The following is a 22,161-nucleotide window of genomic DNA, read 5'->3' on the forward strand; positions in this document are numbered from 1 at the left end:
CATTCACATCCAAAGCTACATTAATACTATGATTTGTGGTGGGCAGAGGCTCAGATGCCTTGCCATCCGAGGCAGCCTCTTCAGTAAGAGCGGCTGATGCACATCCTTAAAGCTGGTCCTGGGTGCAATCAGCTGCTCTGAGGTTGCGTGATTGCGGCGTTCCGTACGGTGACCCTGGACACATGGCATATGCTGAGGAGCTGGGAGGGCAAGATGCTGGCTTGTCACGGTGGCACTTACCATGCTCCCTCCCGGAGGGACGCACGCAGCAAAGGCCAGGGCAGTGCTGGGCCTCTTCCTGACACCCCCGGCATGGGGATGCCCAGTAAATGGCAGAACAGGTGCTGAGGTTGTCACGGGTGACGCCACTGTTCCGGCACCCACCAGCATGAACATCGGCGAGGAAATAACTGAGCCACGGGGCCTGGCAATAACTTTACTTGATAATTGCTCGGTATTAGTGTATCTTGACGCCACCAGCAATTGCTGGTGGAGTCAAGATTGACAGGGGGGGGTCACACCGCCTGTAGCTGATTGGCTGCACAGCGTCTTGTGCACTAGGTCCTGCAAGAAACAATAGAAAAGGGATAAATCGGCTGCTGGCCTTCCAGACACAGCTGCAAGTAGGTCCCCCTGCCGCGGCCCTTAGCCCATAAGCCCCCTGTCAGTGCACACATTTTGCAGCACATGGACAGCACGGAGCTCACAGGCGCCGGGCGCAATGGAGCTCCCAGGTGCCAGCAGCAACAAAGCTCGCAGGTGCCACATGCTAGGAAGCTTACAGCCGCCACCTGCTACGGAGTTCACAGACGACGACGCTCTGAAGCTCACAGCCACCGCCCGCTCTGGAGCTCACAGCCGCCACACGCTATGGAGCTCACAACGGCCGCCCGCTACAGAGCTTACAGCAGCCGCTCGCAAGGCATCTCTGAGCCACCAGCTGGCAGTGGGCCAGCATGAGCTAGACATCTCACACTCCCTGTGGCGGTGAGTGCGGTCAATTTCATTGGCTGAGCGCTGAGTACGGAGCTGACACTCCCGGCGGCTGAAAAAATGTCAGTGGGGGAGCTGAGGCCACTGAGCTGACAGGGCCACCGGCAGACAGCATTTCATTTAAACTGTGCTTTTTAGTGGCCTTCCAGGACCTACTTTTCAAGCCTGATGTGCAGCCAATCAGCATCAGGGGGCGTCACCCTCCTGTCAATCTTGACTCCACCAGGAGTTCCTGGTGGCGTCAAGATACACTAATACCTAATTGCTACAAGACAAAACAGACATTATTCCATGTGCAGGTAGAATTAGAAATATATACAGACAAACTTTAAGACGAGTACTTCCACACAGCAATCCCAGACTTAAGGATGCTTGTTTGTGTGATAATTGTAGATGAGTACCTCCACTCTGTAGGATCCAGACTTCAGGACGCTGGAGTGTGAACAATTGAAAAGAAGGAGCATACCTCTGCACTGGGCCTTGTGTAGAAAAGACTTAAGGGTGGCTCACGCTCTCTCTCTCTCTCTGGGGCTCACTTACTGCTTATGCTGATCCTTGTGCTCTGGAAATCTTTCCTCCTCCTTCATTCTTCACTACACGAGGGCTGAAGGTGCCCCCATGCAGCTCGACCTCCTGACTACGACTCCAGAAGACATGGAACTCCTTTCCTGCTCTCAAGCACTCACATTTATAGACTCTCTCTTGTACCACGTGACAGGATAGAATTGATACATTTACAGACTGTCAGCTTACACCTTGCAGACATTAACCCATCATTTGCAGCAGCTGTGCAATACACATAACAGAATGACAAGCCCATTTTGCACAGACCATCTTCATAAGGGCTTTTACCCACTAGCGATTGTTTTTTTCAGTGGGACTTTCTAATGTTAAAATCGCATGGCACAAAAATTGCAAGTTTGTGCATTTGCGATTTTTGTGCGATGCAAGAGAGAAAGACAAGGAAATGCGTTTTTGTAATTTCCTTATTTCTTTTTTTTCCCTGTAGCTGCATAATTCAGGATGAGTGAAAGGAGCCTTTTTAAGGGCTTAAGGTTCTTTTACACACAAAGATGATCACTCAAAAGATGGCTTTTGAGTGATCATTTTGCATAAACTACTATTTGGTACTATTGCCTTTTAGTACCATTTAGTAGTGTGTGAGCCACCAGCAGCTGTATTCAGAGAACAGACCACAGGCAGTTCTCTGAATAAATTCCCTTTGTTCTGCCAGGGGGCTGACAGCTGTGACAATGTAATCAGCGCTCCCCAGGCAGAACACAGCGTGCGGTCCTTCTTATCAGCTGTTCTGCCGAACAATGAATTTCATGCCGAACTGAAAATCATTGAAAAGTGAAAGATGGGCACGTTTACACCTAACGATTAGCGTGCAAAAGAAGGCTTTTAAGCAAATTTTGAGCGATAACTCTTGTGTGTAAAAGGGCCTTTAAACACGACTGTGATTTTGGATCATTTAGTAGCCATGAAAATCACGTCCACAAAACGTGACGAAACAAAACCATTGATTTCAATGTTTATATTTTCACTAGTGTGATTCTCATACGGTATTACTGCACAAGAGAAAAGATAGGCCTTGCCCTATCTTTCTCGTACATAGTTTTTATACATGTTAGAAAAGATAGGGCAGGACTTGTCTTCCTGCTTTTGTTTTGCGCCGCACACAATACCGCAAAATGGTAAAAAAAAAAAGACTTGTTCATGCACAAATACTCTCCGTTGTGCGATTGTATTTGCGCATACTTTCGTCTGTAGAAGCCGATAGAACTTCCTGTTACCACTTTACATCACATAGCCACAGGTGATCAAATGGTGGTCACCAAGACAAGCTGTAAGGACCGCAGGCTGCAGAATAATGCGGAATGTCTACATGCTTCAGTGGAATGTGCTATTGTGTGCAGGCCGTTACTGTGGAGTTTGCCTTTAAAAGGAAAATATTCTGGAACAATAGAGTTTTTAAGAATTCTTCTATAATAACGCTCTGCAGCATTGATAGAGATAAGAAATAAACTGCAGTGGTAGATTCCTTCTCCGATAACCGTGTAATCAAGTCAATGAGGATGCTGTCTTTTACCTACAGGCTATGGCTCTGCTTCATTTCAAAGGAAGATTGCTTCTTTTATCAGCTGTGTACACAGGGGCTGAGGGATTAGAAATAGCAAACGTTAAACAACAAAATCACCTTCAATATGAGAAACTGACAAAAGTTTTTTTCACAAAGTTAATCTTTTCTTTTTTGTAGCAAGTTCATGTGATTCTGAGAAATTCCACCCAACACATATACACAAGAGGCAATCAATATCTGTATGCAATGTCTGCATTCACCTGTTCTACAGTCAGCCTCTCTATGCATGCACTGCTGTGCCAGAGGTTTGTTTTTAGAGCACGCCTGAAGTTTTGTGTGTCACGGATTGCCCAGATAGTTTGGGGTAGTGTGTTCCAGAGGACTGGTGCTGCTCTGGAGAAGTCTTGAAGGCGGGAATGAGAGGTTCAAATTAAAGGGGCACTTACTCTGATTTCATTAGCAGAGGGCGCACGCTGGGTGGTGGATTGAGATGGGGGAAGCAATGTAGGGCACTGTGGTGCCATAGAGGGCTTTGTGGATGAAGGTGGTGAGTTTAAATTGTATTCTGTATCTGACTGGCAGCCAGTGCAGTGATTGGCACAGGGCAGATGCGTCCAAGTGGCTGGACAGGAAGATGAGCCTGGCTGGCACATGGATTGGAGAGGGGAGAGTCTGGCACAGGGAAGGCCGATCAGCAGCGAGTTGAAAAAATCGAGTGGATGAGGGCAACAGTGAGCGTTTTTAACGTCACAACCCCAGACATAGTGTCTCACCGGGGCTCGTGAGATAGCTAACCAGATCCTAGAGGACTAGCAACATGTGGCATGGTTTGATGAGTTGTGGTACCAGTAGTTTCAAACTGATTGTGGGGTTCCTATGTGGTGCAGACCCTATTTGTCAACAATACACTGTGCAGGCTGGTGGTGGTTCCATACTGGTGTGGGGGGTGTTCTTATGATATGGGTTGGGTCCACTGGTTCTCCTAAACACACATTGACAGGTGCCCACTGCATTTCACAGCTCGGTGACTATTTGCAGCCCTTCATGGACTTCATGTACCCCACAATGATGGCATATTCCAACAGGATAATACACCGTGCCATCACGCCCAAGTTGTCCAGAATTGGTTCGAGGAGCATTCTGGTGAGATCCTAATAATGGTGCGGCCTGCACATGCAACTAACATGAGCCCAATTGGGCATTTATGGGATGTGGTGTGGAGGTCCACTCACATCCTGCTCCTACAACTACTACAGAGCGGTGGGTGGCTATTCAGATGGCTCAACATCCCTCCAGACGTCTTTCATCCACTTGTTGTTGCAGCGTTGCTGGGATCACTGCCGGATTAACCAGTCTATTGCCGGTTTTAGAGGTGGTTTCCACCTTCTTGCTCAGTGGGTGTGATTTGCTGTGGTCACATCTGTTGGTAATTAGCTGGCTATTTATCCTGGCTAGAGACTGAGTAAAATTGCTGTGTATTCTCAGTTGTTCCCTGTCTGACTTGGCAGTGAGAACTACCTGGACAGCTCAGTTTCTGCTTGGACTATCCAGTGTGCTGCTTCAGCATTTAAAGCTAAATCCTGCGTTCTTGTTTACTTTTTCTATTTGCATTTGTTTGTTTATTTTTCTGTTGGTTTCGTCCTGGTCCACATAGGGTTACTAAGGGCCCAGGAACGAGTTCAGGCCCGCATCTATCGAGGTGATCAGTCTGCAATGCTAGGCAGGGCTCTCTTCCCCGTTGTCATGTAGTGAGGGAAAGATTACCTGTTCATTTTATATTGGTTGTTGCACATTGGACACTTGGGTGCATATTTGCAGGTTACAGATCCAGCACGTCCTTGGCGGACGGAACACTTGTGGAATTAATGCCATGTTGAGTTGCTGCAATTTGCTGGGCTAGAGTGAGTCCTACACAATATTAATTCCTATCCCATGACTTTTGTCATGTCCATATACAATCTGTTGCTCCATGATATCCTTTCTGACTTGGGAGAGGCTAAAGGCCCATTTACTTGCAAAGATAATCTTTCAAATACTGAAAGATTGAAAGTTTTAGCGATCTTTTTGCATAAAGTGTTAATGGACACTAATGGACATTAACACTTTATCATCTTCATTTGCATGTAAGGGCCTCCAGGAGCTGTGTTGCTGAGCCCAGTGTGTGACTAATCACATGGCCTGCTGTGCAAACAGCTGCATTGTTTTAGTCAGGGGTGCCAGCAGAATATAATGTTATCTCCCCTGCAGCCGAACGATAGATTTTAGGTTCATCTTAAAATCATTGTTCAGACGGCCACATTTACATGTAATGATTATCGCTTATTTTTCAATTAATTTTGAGCAATGATCATTACGTGTAAATGGGCCTTAACTATAGGGCATATGAATAGTTTATTGTTCCCTGTTATCACTCATTTCAGGTTTAGAAGAGGCTGACTGTAGGAGAGATGAATACAATATATTGCTTCTATAATTACTAGACACTACTGGTTTGTAAAGGCTGCCTTTGGTACATGTGAATCCATTCTGTTCCTCCCTGTTAGTGAGGCTAACTATAGAAGGGTTTCCCATGACTTAGGGCTTTTACACACTAGCGTTTTTTTGGGGTTTTTTTAACGCTGCGATATCGCTGCGTTTTTTTTTCAATGGGACCTTCTAATGTTATTGCAGCATTAAAAAAAACACTAGTGGGTCAAAGACCTTAAAATGGCTTCACAATCCTTCTGTCCTTCCTGGTTGCTGCTGAATAGGACCTGTGGCTGCTGTGACCGGTGATTTGCTGCAGTAGATTAGTGGCCCTTTATGGCTGTTAGGCAGAGCTATAACCAGCCCTTGTCTGTAGCTCTGTTATTCATTATAATTAGGGCTCATGTCCATGACCGTGTTTTCACCATGTATTACGTGTGCGCTGCACAGCCGCTTGATACATGGTAAATGGAATCAATGAAAGTCAATGGACATTCATTGATCCATGCACATGTGTGTAGACACTGTATTGATACGAACGAGAAGTAGATCGCAGCATGCCCTATTTCTCCGCATACCACGCAGCGTGAGCCCTATAAATTGGTGTAGGCAACGTATGAAATGCTGTCCATACTCAATACATTGCATCTGGGCAGCGTTACCATACGTATGAAACAAAGTGTGAAACTAAAAAAAAACTCACCGCACATGTGCGTGTGATACGCAGCCATACGCAGTGCACTTACGTGGTCTCTGCCGGGAGAGCCGATGCTTATACATCAGTAAAACTCTGCAAGGAGACCTGCAGCATTTTACGCCTGCGCCCGTGGACAGGAGCTCTTAGATGCCGCTGGTATTTTCTGAATGGTTATTCATTACCACATTTGTCTTTACCTGAAACACAAGATCAATATCTTCTATAAAACCGCAGCTTCCATATGTCATAAATAAGCTCATCTGACAAGGGAGGTCACACGTTATCTGAACAATAGCTGTAAAATAACTGATGGGTGATCCATGAGTTCTCAGCCTCTGATGAAAGCGCAGGTTCGCTAAAGAGCTGCCTAATTAATATATATAATAGAATTTTACAACTTTTTTATTTTATTGCTCTAACACATCTGAGATTAAAAAAATGAAGTGACTTTTCCAATAGTCCTACTGAAACATCTCATGCCATTTTGTGTATACAGCGTCTTTGCAGACTTATGTGTCTTCATATCTACAAATTACAGACCCCGTGCAGTCTCTCCCACAGTCACGTTGTTTTAGGCCTCTTACACGCGAGCGTTATTTTGACGCTATGTTAGCTGCTCTATAAAATCGCAACCATTGGAGCAGTAAATCACATGAACGAAGAATAGCTGCGACCAGATGGCAGCTATTATTCATGATGTTTCCATCCATTTATATGTCTGGCTGCAGGGAAATACAAATATTTCAAGTGTTGAAATAACGCGCTTATGTGCCATCTTTTACGGTATGATTTTTTTTTTTTTGCATGTCAAAAAAAACTATGTCTGAAGGAATCCATAGGAAACCATTGGTTCTAATGGTCGCGATTTTTTTGGCACGCCTACTTGGCGTCAAAATAACACTCATGTGACAGAGGCCTTAGGGTGTACTTCTGTCTCCAATCTGTGTCTCTTCTGCTTCTGTTGCATAACTACAACTCCCAGCAGGCTGTAAATTGTAAGAGAGCCATAATTTGGGGATCACTGTTTGGCTGTTGGTAAATATTGGTGTAGGTTTACTCCACTGACTCATTGACTTTGTCTTTTCAGTAGAACTCCCACAGTGCTGTGTGGAAGAGACCTGGTGGCATTTCCTGCTCATCATCCTGGCAGCAATTGTACTCTTCATAGTGGTTATTATGTGCTACAAAGCAATAAAAAGGTAAGACACGGGTAGTCCGAACACATCCAACAATCAAGAATAGCTGTTTCCAACCCGTAGCTCTCCAGCTGTTTGAAAGTTAAGAATTGTAGTTTTGCAACAGCTGGAGAGCTACGGGTCTCAAATTGCATCCTATAAGTAGTAAAACTTGAATTCCATGCCTATTACAATTTCCCAAACTGGGCTGAAAAAAATGGGAGGTCATATGCAAATTATCTTACAAGGGGCATTACTACGTGATTTTGAGGCTGTTCCTATGAAGAGCCAGGATGCTTTCCTGCTACATCCGAGGAACAGGAAAGGGGAATCTCAGCGGCTGAATGGCTCCATTTTTGGATGGAACCAAACAGCTCCAAAAGGAACCCATTGACTATAACGGGGTTCACTCAGTTTCCGCTCAGCTGGCCAGCTTTTAAACAAAAGAAAAACGGTTCCAACACAGATATGAAACCAGCCTAATTCAACTAGTTACATAGTATTGTTAAAAAACTTGCGTCAATTAAGTTCAAGCAAGGGATGGGAAAAGATGTGGCTGAAGCGGTGTGGGAAACAAAAACTTTTGTAGCATTCTATAAGAATCAGGCTGTATCCACACGGGCTAAAACATCTTGCTACAAAACACATGTAGGTGAAGCCCATGGTTTTCAGTGGGTTCTTGCAGGCTACAAAACATCTCATGTGAAAAAGCCCATTGGAAACCATAAGCTTCACAGCTTTTGTAGCCCGTGTGGATGCAGCCTCAATGTTATCTTGTTATAAGAAATAATCGAAACCTTTTTCAATCAAGTTGTTACTGCTGTGTCCAGCTCTTAAGGGTGACTATTCCACCGATGTAGACTATGTCCACAGATAGAAGGTGTTGATGCCAAATAATGCCAAAATCAGCATGTAATGTGGATTTTGACATCGATTTAACTCCTTCAGGTGAAGAGCTGAAATCTGGATTACTACCATAATCCCCAGCCTAAATTGGCATGCTGCAGATTTACAATCCATACCACAGGTCAATTTCCACTACAGACTATTTCAGCAGCCTGTAGATGAGTTTTCTTTAAATTCCATCCACACTCCTGCAAAATGCCAAAGATTTTCTGCAGCCACTTCCGCTGTATAGCGTTGTGGCTATATGTGTGTACCTACCCTTCCTAGGCGCGGGAAGCTACCCTTCCTAGGCGCGGGAAGCTACTCTTCCTAGGCGCGGGAAGCTACCCTTCCTAGGCGTGTGAATATATTCTCACAGTTCTTATGGTAAAGAAGCTATGACGTGTCTGGAGTTTGAAACAATTTTTTCTCCAGTCTGAGAGAGCATCCTTTTATCTTCTGAGGCTGTTTTACATCAAACAATTTTTTTACCATATGTTTCCTGCAGGTCATTTATTTTTGAATGTATGCAGGTTAATCCTGTTCCCTTCCCGATTTCTTAGACATCACATCTCAAGACCAAATAAATTTAGTTTTAATTTTTTTGTATAATTAAGATACTCCACAAACCTTATTAGTCTTATTGCTCTTCTTTGTATCTTTTCTAACTCCAGGGCATTCTTTCTCTGGTGCCCAGAACTGAACTGCATTTTCTAGATGGGGCCACACTAAAGCTTTGTAGAGTTGTTGTAATATTATGTCACAGTTCCAAAAGTTCATACCCTTTTTAACCCTTTCCAATCCACTGTCTGACATCTAAAGACATTCTGATTGAAGGCTGTATAGCTCCGATGTCGGAAGACGTACCGCAGGGTATTCTTACTGTATATTACTGGCCGCTCTGTTGTCAAAGGCCTCTCTAGCATGTCACATACTGCAGTACTGGCTCTAGTCAGCAGATGGTGACATTGTATAATGGCAGAAAGAGAAAACTCCCTAGGAAACCCTGAATCCAAAATTGGATTGCAAAGGGTTAATACACGACAGTATCCTGCTGGCCTTAAAAGCAGCTAATTGACTGCTGTAAGTAGTTAATAAATCGTGATCCTAAGCTGGCAGTAGAATGGCATTTTATTCTTTCCAATATGAATATTTTGTGCACAAAGGGTAGGGCACACCCCTCTTTATGGACCCCATAAACAGCTTCAGGGCTGAGGAAATTGAAGCTGAAATAATGTCCATGAAGAGGGGGGTGCCCTTTTTGAGTTAGACATATATCCTTCCACATGGTTAGTGCATGTGCAAACATAACCCATCTACAAAAACTATAGAACACTAAAAGTCAAGGCAGATAAAACCAATGCCAGTACTATCTGCTGCGTGGTATGCAGGGAATCAATCCCAATCTACCACGAGGCGTGGAAAGTCTATCAGTTCTAATCAGGACGCAGAAAAGAAATTCAACTCCAATATGGAGCGTCTTCAAGGGGCCATTTGACGTTCTGCTTTTTTTTTCGGAAACAGCGTCCCTTTTATTTATGGGTTGTGCCTCATACTGCAGCTCAATCTTATTCAGTAATCTGCAGTACCAGACACAGCCTGAGGCCTTGAGAGGTGCTGTTGTTTTATCTTATACATTCCACTTTAAATGTGCATTGTATAAGCATAAAAGTACAAACCTACATTCCAAGAATGTAATGCAAGTAAAAATCCTACCTATAGGTCCTGCTTCTGCATTCAATAATTCAGAGAATTTTACAAAATGCATACCAAATAAAAATCGTTTTTCCCCAAAAGATATGTTTAAGGCAAAGAAGCCTCAAGAAGCCGCAATTACCGCAGGGATTCCTACAAATTAACAAATTGTGAAGGTTCTGTGGTCTCAGCTGTGATGGAGCATCATGCAGCTACGCTGATTGGTGTACTGCTGACTGAATTAATTGCTTTGCTTTACCCCCTGCTCCATGGCCTTTTCCATAATTATACAGTAAGGGGTAACTAATGAGGGGGCCGCTGATCTCAGACACTCCGGTAGAGAAAATTGCTTCACTGAATCTGCTGAAACTTGATCATAATAAGCATTTATTGTATAATGTTCAGGTGTAAGAGTTTAATCATTCATCCAGAGTTTTAACTGATGATCAAAAATCCAGGAATCAATATAACACAGATCAAGACTCAACCACTGGACACAACCATAATATAATTCCATCATGCCCTCCTTTAAAAAAAACAATCCCTCCCCTAGAAGGAGTTGTCAAAAGGGAATGAAACTTTTTGTGTGTGATTGTAATGTTGATGTAAGTAAGTGATTACAATATCGGAGCAAAAGGAGAATTTATTGCGGAAAACTGAAGACTTGAAGGACGGCTCTAGTACCCTCTAGCTTGGATGCAAGATGTGATACGGAATGGCATGGAGGCTCTAGTACCCTGTTGTACTTCCTCTAAGTTTGATACAAGATGTGATACAGGTGAGCATGGAGGCTCTAGTACCCTGTTGGGACGCCTATAGCTTGAATGCAAGATGTAATACGGGCGGCCATGGAGGCTCTAGTAGCTTTTTGGGCCGCCTCTGGCTTGGATGCAAGATATGATACGGGTGGGCATGGAGGGTCTCGAACCCTGTTGTACCGCCTCTAGCTTGAATACAAGATGTGATATGGGTGGCATTGAGGCTCTAGTACTCTGTTAGGCTGCCTCTAGCTTGGATACAAGATGTGATGCGGGTGGGTATAGAGGCTCTAGTACCCTGTTAGGCTGCCTCTAGCGTGGATACAAGATGTGATATGGGTGGGTATAGAGGCTCTAGTACCCTGTTAGGCTGCCTCCATCTTGGATACAAGATGATATCTGGACGGGCATGGAAGGTTACAGGTTCCATATGTTATCTCGCAGCATATTTGTCAACGTTTGCTGTAACTGAGCCTCCTTTGACCCGCTTGCTGTGCGCAGTCGAGTATTACTCTAATGGAAAATGCCCCTTGGAAGCCACCATGAGAGGAACACATGTGGCTGCAAGATGTCCTGAGCATATCACTGACCTGTCATTGCCCCTCGTACCACTAATGGGGGTGACCAACTATTGTATGTGATGGCCCCCCAGACTATCGCACCCGCAGTGGGAACAGTGTGCTGCTTCAGAACAAAGGCAGGATTGAGGTACTCATCCCAAGGTCTCCAGACACGAACACGGCCATCATCAGTGTCGTGAACTAAACCTGGATTTGTCACTGAAAATAACCTGGGTCCACTCTGTAGCATCCAGATTCGTCGTTCATGACACCACTGCAAACTGAGGTGTCAGTGGGTGTCAAAGACAGTACAAGTAACTAGCACCATGAGACCAAATGTCCTTCAGTCAAGCATCTGGATACAATACTCTCAATTGGTGGTCTTTTAATGCTGTCCTGAGCCCGGTCGCCTTGTGTGCATCCCCTCATGCACCTCCTATCAGTTTGGTCAGAATGGACTACGTTGTGGCAGTTCATCGATACAACCATCCAGCTGCTTTTATTTCATTAACACTTACTCTGCTAACTGGGCACAATCTTTGATTGCGTCATAGAGGCATCTAGGTCTCAGATGGCAAGACCCTTCATCCAATCATACAACAACTCTAATCATTTGTATGTCTGCCTGAGATGTAACTGCATGTTGAGTTTTGCAGCAGAATGACACCAACTTTTTCTAGGTGCTTGATATTTTTCTTTTCAGGCAACATGTGTGTCTTGGGACTCACTGTGGGCTATGTACCATAGCAGCTAAAAATGAGTCTGATCACAGAGCTGAAGCATGGTCAATAGGGGTCTCTGGTGAGGCATAGATGGAGGAAGCCGCCACATTGCTAATGCTAGTAACGTTATGAGACAAACTGAGTTGCCTCGACCGATTTACCACAAGGAAGATTGCTGCAGATGCTGGGAATTTCCTTTGAGCTAATCCATTCCAGATTCAAGTACTGGAAGAAATAGACTAGTCTTGCCTTGAGTCCTGCAACATGGAAGAAAACAAGTCACTCCCCTGCAGTCATGGCTGGGTACCGATTTGTGATGCACTCTGGTAGACAGTGATATTGATACAGTATCCCTACTGCCACATTCGACCTACCCACTTTGTTCCTGCCACGTACGTTATTTAGTTAAAACAGAGCGTGCCTCTGTTCCCAGCATCTGTGCGCCTCTCCACGTAAATACTTAAAACGAATTGGGCATAATAACACAAAACAGGGCAATTTTTACTTGGCCGCTACGCACCAGGCGCAACACTAAAGCTAATATTCCAACAGTTATAGGAACCGAACCACGATAACATATACCGCTTGACTAACAATAAAGGGGTATCGCCGTTACACTCATAACATGATTGTACTACTGGGCACGACCATAGTACAATTTTTTTTATACTCTACATAGAAAACTACAACCCCAACATGATCGTACTGTTCTATTACAATCCATGCATAAAATACTGCACCAAGAAACACAATCCACCCACAGGACAGGACTACAATAAATCCTATTATATCTATACATGACAATAACATAATTCTACTATATTGAGTACATAGAACCCCTTAGCGTTGGCCAACCTCTGGACATGACAATTCTATTATACTCTATATACAGAACACTGCAACTCCCAACATGACCTAATTACTGGGCATGGCCATAATACAGTTCTATTATCCTCCATATATAGAACACTACCATTCCCAACTTGGCCTGATCACTGAACTGACAATTCTATTATAGAACTTCTCACAGTTCTTGGGAATGAGGGTTTCATCGGCAGTGATTGGCCTGCTTTGGGAGACAGGATTAGATCTTGAGTGTTATTGAAGTGATCTGCTCACTGTTTATCTGTTACGGAGATCAGCCTGATCTGAGCCCGTTCTATGTCTCAGCTCTGTCACTTTGCTGGATCTATCGCTGCAACTAAATAAAGAAACCTTGTAATGTTCCCATCTGGAGCATCACTGTGTATTAATAGCAGGGTCATCCATGTCCTCGCTGCACTGTGTGATGTCTTTTCTCTGTAGTGTGAGGTTCACGGCGTACATGATGCAGCGGAAGGCTGCATCAGAGAACCTGGGCGCAAATCTGAAATATTCCACATTATACAGGTGATGTCATTTTTTAATGATGGTATGGGGGGATTCTCTATGTTCAAGTATGTGTGAAGGGGCGAACACAAAGTTCCAAGGGCCTCTGTGCAGAGAATGCACCACTCATATGATAGAGCCCCCATACATGGTCCACTAATATAATAATGCCCCCATACATGGTCCACTAATATAATAATGCCTCCATACATGCTCCACTAATATAATAATGCCTCCATACATGCTCCACTAATATAATAATGCATCCATACATGCTCCACTAATATAATAATGCCCCCATAAATGCTCCACTAATATAATAATGCCTCCATACATGCTCCACTAACATAATAATGCCCCCATACATGCGCCACTAACATAAAAATGCCCCCATACATGGTCCACTAATATAATAATGCCTCCATACATGGTCCACTAATATAATAATGCCTCCATACATGGTCCACTAATATAATAATGCCTCCATACATGCTCCACTAATATAATAATGCCTCCATACATGCTCCACTAATATAATAATGCCCCCATAAATGCTCCACTAATATAATAATGCCTCCATAAATGCTCCACTAATATAATAATGCCTCCATAAATGCTCCACTAATATAATAATGCCTCCATAAATGCTCCACTAATATAATAATGCCTCCATACATGCTCCACTAATATAATAATGCATCCATACATGCTCCACTAATATAATAATGCCCCCATAAATGCTCCACTAATATAATAATGCCTCCATACATGCTCCACTAACATAATAATGCCCCCATACATGCGCCACTAACATAAAAATGCCCCCATACATGGTCCACTAATATAATAATGCCTCCATACATGGTCCACTAATATAATAATGCCTCCATACATGGTCCACTAATATAATAATGCCTCCATACATGCTCCACTAATATAATAATGCCTCCATACATGCTCCACTAATATAATAATGCCCCCATAAATGCTCCACTAATATAATAATGCCTCCATAAATGCTCCACTAATATAATAATGCCTCCATAAATGCTCCACTAATATAATAATGCCTCCATAAATGCTCCACTAATATAATAATGCCTCCATACATGCTCCACTAATATAATAATGCCTCCATACATACTCCAGTAATATAACAATGCCCCTATAAATGCTCCCCTAATATAACAATGCCCCCATAAATGCTCCACTGATATAATAACGCCAGCATAAATGCTCCACTAATATAACAATGCCCCCATAAATGCTCCCTTATCCTTTCAATAAAAACAGTTCATACTCCCCTTTCAGCTGCTGCAGTCCACACTGCACTAGTCCCTACTGATTTGCTGATGACATGCATATGTGATCGCTGCTCAATCCTCAGTCTCATTGTTGGTCTCAGCGATCACGTGTGCTTGTCATGTGATCATGCTACTAGGAAGTCTGCAGTCAGTAGTGCTATTTCTGTAAAAAAAAAAAACTGAAGCAAATTAAGAGCTTTGCATATGCTTTTTGTTTTTTCTTATAAACTAATGAAATCAATTGGGGGAAAAAAACTGAACAATTTAATTCAGTTTTAATTCCATCTCTCCACTTCAAAAACGTAACAGAGACGGAAAGCAAGAACACAGGGTGAACACCAATGTGAATGAGCCGTAGCATGATCTGTATTTGACTCAAGACAAGCCTGCTTTTGTACAGATCAGCTACTCCTCGGAATACTACACAACCTGCCAGCTCAGCTATTCATCGGCACCTCAGGGAGTTACGGAACAGCGTAGCGTGCTGTGCTACGCCGTTTCTGTAGCTCTCATTCACTTCAACAAGAGCTACGCAAGTAGTGCTGCACTGAAGCACTTGGCTGTTTTCTCTCAGGTGGTCGGAAACAAAAGGCCAGGTTTTCCCATCTCTGCCATTAAAAGCTGAGAATACCACTTTAAGGGCCCTTTTACATGGAGCGATTTATTCACATCAGCGATGTCAGAGTTTACACGTGCAGCCTGATCATACAGGCAGATAGATTGTTCGGAATTGCGTCTGCAATGATATGCAAATGATATTTATGCCTGCATCAAATGAATGACAAATGAGAAGCGAACAAATTCTCCTTCGTCATTCAGTTGTTGGCCGTGTGTACCTTGAACAATTACCGTTCAAATTTACGCGATCCAACAATATTTTTTTTTTTAACTTACACGTTTTATTGGGTTTTCGAAGGTTTAGAAACTGCTGTACATTAAAGGTTTTACAACTATACATTAAAACACTTAGGTGAATAAAAGGGGTGGGGGGGTCGTTGAGCAAGCTGCCCACATATAAGTGGGGCTATTCGCGAAGTACCACCAGGGTCTAAAAGTGTGAGTCTGTGGAGGTTGGAGTGAGGACAACGCCCTACCTTACTAGGCTGTCACAGAGGGTCTGAATGCAGTTTTGTAGAGAGTTGTATAAAATCATGGCAAAACACCAGGATTTTGTGCAAATCAAGGCATAAAGTGTCCCATTTTTGCCCCCTCCCCTCCCTCCTTACCAACCCTCTGGGCCCCTGTGCAGCTAAACAGGCAGTATGTCCACCCCTGGGCCCCTGGTTCAAAGGGATTTAGCTCCTATTTATATGGTTCTGGGGTGTTATGCTGAGTACTTCACATTTTAAGCAGTGGTGTAACTTGAAGCTTGTGGGCCCCAATGCGAAACCTGTAACAGGGCCCCCAACTGTAATGGTTTATTCATAGTACTGGGCTCCCTATATGGAAAGGAGAGGTCTATATGGAGAGGAGAGGCCTTATAGGCCCCCTAAATTACTCCAGTGATTTTAAGATACTGCAGTGACAAGGCAGAGGAGAAGACCTATTTTAGGGGACCCCTTTGTGGGGTTGTATAGCTTCACCTGCAACAGATAAATGGTGGTGATCCTCCTAAGCAAAAATTGACCATTCTAGACTATCTTGAGTATTCATGTTAATCCAGCAAGGGAGGTTTTTGCTAGATTATTGGAATAGACCGTTATTTTGACTGAATAGTGCTGTGTCGGTGACACTAACCTAGTGGTCATTGACTTGAACCCAAGATGTGATGGCATCTTGATCCCCATCATCATGTTGGACCTTGTACTTGCTGTAATCTCTAATGGTAACTTTTCCTATTCTCGCCACCAGTCACAATCTAGTTTTCGCCTATCTCTGCTAATAGGAGGCCGCAAGAATCCATCCAACCCTGAAAGGGTTTATGAATAGTCATATGGGATTGTGTGACAGGCTTCCCGCACTTCATGGCTGAATGCACAGAATCCTCACGTTTATTGCAGCGCTGGGAATTCATGTGAGGAGATGGGGAAAACATTGCAGTGACGGCACACTGGGTTTATTGTGATTGATGAGAAGGCAGATGGCAGAAGACCAGAACTTCGCTTCAACATGAATAATAAATCCTGATGAGGGTGGGAGAACCCAGAGTCTCTGAGGAGAGAGGCGCTTAAATTCATTGGGATGGTAGATGCAGTCCTAGAGCCTTAAGGATGCGTTCTCACATACAGGTACCGGCATGCGGCTGAGACTTCGCTCAGCCGTGGCTGCCAATAGCCACACGATCTTGGCAACCTAATTGGCAAGATAGAGCTTTCATTGGCACTCAGGGCTGGGCGGAGTCTGAGCCACAAAACTGGCATCTGTACAGGGTAACACACCCTAAAAATTGTCAAGGATTAGAAAAACATGGTTGCTATCTTTCAGAATTGGTGCCACATCTATCCACAGGTTGTGTGTGGTATTGCAGCTCAGTCTCATTCACTTCAATGGAGTTGAGCTGCACAACCCATGGACAAGGTACCCATGTACTAGGTACAACCCATGGGCAGGTATGGCGCTGTTTCTGTGTTTCTGGAATAAAGCAACTATGTTTTTCCAATCCTGGATAACACAATTAAGGCCGTATACATTCACCCACGACATCATGGTGCTGCAGCGAACTGCACAACCATCACCGGGGTGGAGGACCGCAAGAAAGGCCAGTTTCACATGGCATAATGTAACATGTCCATAATATGGAGTGTCACAAATGATACTACAACTGCATGTCATCAGTATTTCATCATTGTTTGACATGTATTTGCAGTCATCTGTCTTATTTTCCACCGGGCAAATACAGATATGTATTTCCCCCAAAACATGGCTGTTAAAAATACAGCCATGTAAATATACATTGGTTTACATTAGCTCCATGTTACAGTCTGCAAAACATGGACCAAATGCAAAGTAAAATTAGCGGCCAGAAACAAAGTCTGCAATGGTCCACTGCCCCCTTCTCCCACTGCAAAATATACAATGTAGCAAATGTACCTTTTTAGGGGTTTACCAGTGTTATGCAAAAAAAGAGCTCAGCAGCCTATATACACTTTATGATCCATTCATCACCATTTTCAGGATATTAGATTGCTATTAGTGGGGGAACACTCGCTCTTGTTTAAACATATAGATAGCTAGCCCTGCTCTCGGCTGAGACGTGGATGCCATTTATTGCATCCAATCCAGGCAATGCTTTAGTGCAGAGGTACTCAACAGGCGGACCACAGCCAGTTGTCCAGAGCAGGAGAAGGGGCCACCACCAGTTCCTGTTCTCCTGACCATTAACTCCTTTTCTCATCAGTGTAATCACACTGATAGGATCTGTGCACAGCGTAGCCATGCTCACTGCCTATGGCTAGCCTGATGGTGGTTACCATGCTGGGCGCTGCTCCTTCTTGCAGGACATAAAACCTCTCCTCCGCCAGTAGTGTCACAGACTGGCCTGCCTGTCACCACATTCCTCCTGCAGCATCAGCCAGCCCACAGTCTGTGTCTCTACTCCCGCTCAACTCCATCTCAAACCAGATAAATATACATTGATGGACTTGCTTGTATGTACTGTTAATTATGTCTTCTTTCTTTGCTTCTTCCAAAGGTCTGGCTTAGCCCATCACTACAACTCTCAGCATGCCATCAGTCTACAGCTGTAGATCTATCAAAATGTTGGTCCTGCATCAGTTGAGATTTTGATAGAACTACAAGGTCCAGTATGCCCTGATGGTTACAGACCTTTTGGGATATGCTGGGAGTTGTAGTTTTACCAAACTCTTGAGACCATAAAAGGGGTATTCTGCTTTTTTTTTTTAAAGTACTCTATTGTTGACTGAAAGTCACAGCAGCCCCCGAGAATCAGCTGATCAGTGGGGATCCGAGCAGCAGATGTGGTGTTTTTTTTTGTTTTGTTTTTTGTCCCTGTGTTCCAAGACCGCTATATGGGATTGTTTTTTTGTTTTTGTAGGACATTTTTTTTTCAGCTTTGTTTTTACATTATTACAGTAAAAATGACATATTCACTTATTCTGTGGGTCAGTAAGATTACAGCAATACCAAATTTGTTTTACTACTAGAGATGAGCAAGCATACTCACTAAGAACAATTACTCGAGCAAGCATTGTCCTTAGCGAGTACCTGCCCGTTCGGAAGAAAAGATTCGGGTGCTGACGGGGGGCGGGGAGCGGCAGGGGAGAGCAGGGGTGAACGGAGGGGAGATCTCTCTCTCCCTCTCTCCCCCTCCCCCCTTCCACCCCGCTGCTCACTCATGTAACTCACCGCTCACCTGCGCCAGCACCCGAATCTTTTCTTCCGAGCAGGCAGGTACTCGCTAAGAACAATACTCGCTCGAGTAATTGTCCTTAGCAAGTATGCTCGCTCATCTCTATTTACTACTCTTCTGACCTCCATGAATGTATTTTTTTTATCGATGGAGCTGCGTCAAGGCTTGACTTTGGCATGGGGAATAGTTTATAATGGGTTCATGTTTTGGGCTTAGTCACACAGGCGCCGATGCGCCTGTGTGACTGAGCCCTTACTGCAGGAAGAAGACGGCCGCACTTCAGGACGGACGACTCCCCGCAGCACTGAAGAAAGAACACATGACCGGCAATGAAACTAGTCACATGTTCTTTCTCTTGGCGCTGCAGAGAGACGTCCGTCCTGAAGTGTGGCCGTCTTCTTCCTGCACTAACATGGGCGCCAATGCGGCCGGGTGACTAAGCCCTTTGGATGCGTAAGTTTTTTTGATTGCATTTTTATTCAATTTCTTTAGGTAGATGGGGGGGGGGGGGGTCCTAAAAACTGCAATTCTGGCATTGCGTACCTATTTTTTTCGCCACGTGAGATAAATAATACAGTATTTTTATAGTTTAGCAGTTTATGGGGTGCGGCATTACCAATTTTTTTTTTAGCATTTAACTGGAGAAATGTTTTGTTTTTTTTAAATTTCAACTTTTGAACTTGAACTTCAAATATATTTACTTTATGTTATTTGAAGGAGAAGGTGTGGCATGATTTGCTGTGGGTGCAGTCAGGAGTGGGCAGGGGCAGGGACAAGCCTTAGGGAAAAAAAATCTGCACTTCACACGCATACCGCCATAATTGTCCTTCTTTCAATTCTTGTAAAGTTGTTAGAAAAAGGAAGAATGGATCTAACATGGGACTGTATGTTGGTTGGAGAAGAAGAGGGAATAAGAGATATGTTTTACATGGGGTTGTATATTAGAGCTTCTGAAAGAGGGAGAGATGTTTTATTTGCAACTGTCCCATGGATAGGTCATCAGTAGTTGATGGATGGGGGTTTGCTACTCAGGACTCCCATCCATCAGCTGATAGTCTGGCCTACTGCACTGGAGCGGGCCAGACATTGTCATCAGTGGTCAAAAGAGGAAGTTGGAGCGCTGGCTTCATTCACATTGAAATCATTAGGATCGCTGCGCTGCTCCTATACTTCCTGCTTAGAACAGGACATGATGTCCTGATCAGGAAGTGTAGGAGTCAGGCAGAGCAGAATACCCCTTTAAGGGTACACTGTTTACTATTGGGGGATTACTGGGAAGGGCACTGGGGTTAGTAGTAGGATGATGGAGTGTGTGAAAATGAATTGTGGCGGTCTAGGACCAGATAAAGAAGACAAACAAAAACGAATGATAATAGTCCAAAGAGAGGTCACCTGTAATATCTAGAGGTAACTGTACTGTAATCACTATCAGGCTACTTAAACACAAGCGTTTTATTGCGGCGAATTTCCCACTATAAAATGCTGTCCCAAAACCCCGACTATCCGAAGCATTGTATTCCAATGCATTTGTTCAGATTCCAATGCATTTGTTCAGATGGGCGATTTTCCGGTGCAGCCGGAAAAAATAGCATGTACGGTGGTCTTGTCCTATCTTTTGCCAGAATATGCCAGTCTTTTCCATAGACTCCTATGGGGCCCTATGTGAGCCGTCTCGAAATGGAAGGGGGAGGGAGTTTAGTAGCAGCTAACGTCCCTCCCCTTGCCTGCAGCTACCATAAGCTGGGGAGGGGGTTTAGCACGACTAGTTAGGCTTTAGTCCCATTTTCTCCCTCCCCCCCCACCCCTCCCCTTGCTGGCAGCCACCAAGGGTGTAGAGGGGGAGTAAGTGTAGCAGAGTTCAACCCTTTCCCTCAGCCAATGGTATTCGGGGCTGCGGCGTATATATATGCCGCACCTGGCTGTCTGAATGGGCGAGAAAATGGGGGATGCAGTCGCGACCTGGTCGCGGCTGCCTTTTGTTAATGCAATTTTTGGCTGCAGTTCGGGTGGCCGAAAATCACAATGCCCATATGAAAGAGCCCTCACTGTGTAGAGCTGGTATCCGATCCTCATTACCTGGGTTTGCTGACAACAAACCCAGTAAGGGGACCTTTACAAAAACTAGTTGAGTACTCCTGCTCTAGCATTTCTCTGTCTTTCATCTTCACAATCACATCGTGCAGGACAGACGATGGGGTGATAGAGATCCTTCAGTATACTCTGAGTGTTTAGTTCCCAACTGACGCTGAAATAAAAAGTACAAAAAATATTTAAAAATTGTTTAAAAGTATTTAAAGAACGCACCTTTGTCCAATTAAAAATTTTATTATGTCAAATTAAAAGCACAAATAGCTCGTCTTTAACAGCCTGAACTATAAAACTATCATGCTTTTTACAGGGTCTTTCATAGACACCAAAATATTCTGCTGGATGTTGCAGAATGTTCTATGTGTCTGTGTGTCTAAATGTGGATTTTGATGCTGAATTGCTTGCAGAACTCAGCTACTTTCCATTCCACATCAAAATCCACATTCTAGACTTGGGCCGCCTGCAGACGGCCGGGTCGGATCTGGCTGCAAGAATTCTCGCAGCTGGACCTGACCCGAGCGCCTTCAGAGAGCAGCAAGGAACTCGCACGCTCCCGCAGCTCTGACTCTTTCATATGTCGGCTGCCGGGCAGCCGATGCATGCGCAGAGCGGAGCCGGCGGCCGGTGTGTGACGTTTCTGTGCGGGGCTCTGTGAGCCCCGCACAGAATTGGAGCATGCCGCAGAATTTCCGCCCGTACACGCCTGCATAGGATTGCATTACAATACGCAATCTTATGCAGACAGCCGCGGTTTATCTGCGCGAAATGTCACGCAGAGAACAAACTGCGGCATGCGCACAGAAACGTCACTCACTGGCTGCCGGCTCTGCTCTGCGCATGCGCCGGCTGCCCGGCAGCCGGCACATGAGAAAGTCGGAGCTGCGGGAACGGGTGAGTTCCGCGCTGCTCTCTGCAGGCGCTCGGGTCGGGTCCGGTTGTGAGAATTCTCGCAGCCGGATCCGACCCGGCCGTCTGCAGGCAGCCATACAGATTTTGGTGTATGCGTATTTTTCTGCATGGTGATATAGTCTGCAGTGTACTGCAGATATTCCAGTATG

The 22,161-nt window shown here is 44.4% G+C and overlaps 1 protein-coding gene across 2 annotated transcripts in view; it reads left to right on the plus strand.

Annotated features, from left to right (window-relative positions):
- Positions 1–22,161, plus strand: part of PRIMA1 (proline rich membrane anchor 1) — a 78,468-nt gene that overhangs the window by 41,200 nt on the left and 15,107 nt on the right. Inside the window, exons 4-5 of one of the 2 annotated variants that reach the window (XM_066607515.1) lie at positions 7,327–7,438; positions 12,016–12,286. In XM_066607515.1, the coding sequence (XP_066463612.1) occupies positions 7,327–7,438; positions 12,016–12,124 (221 nt within the window). In that variant the 3' untranslated portion in view covers positions 12,125–12,286. Of the gene's footprint in view, positions 1–7,326; positions 7,439–12,015; positions 12,287–22,161 lie in introns of those variants that run through there. The other variant, XM_066607514.1, reaches the window with a different exon arrangement.

The sequence above is a fragment of the Eleutherodactylus coqui genome, chromosome 6 (assembly GCF_035609145.1).
Source record: "Eleutherodactylus coqui strain aEleCoq1 chromosome 6, aEleCoq1.hap1, whole genome shotgun sequence".
NCBI classification, from domain to species: domain Eukaryota; kingdom Metazoa; phylum Chordata; class Amphibia; order Anura; family Eleutherodactylidae; genus Eleutherodactylus; species Eleutherodactylus coqui.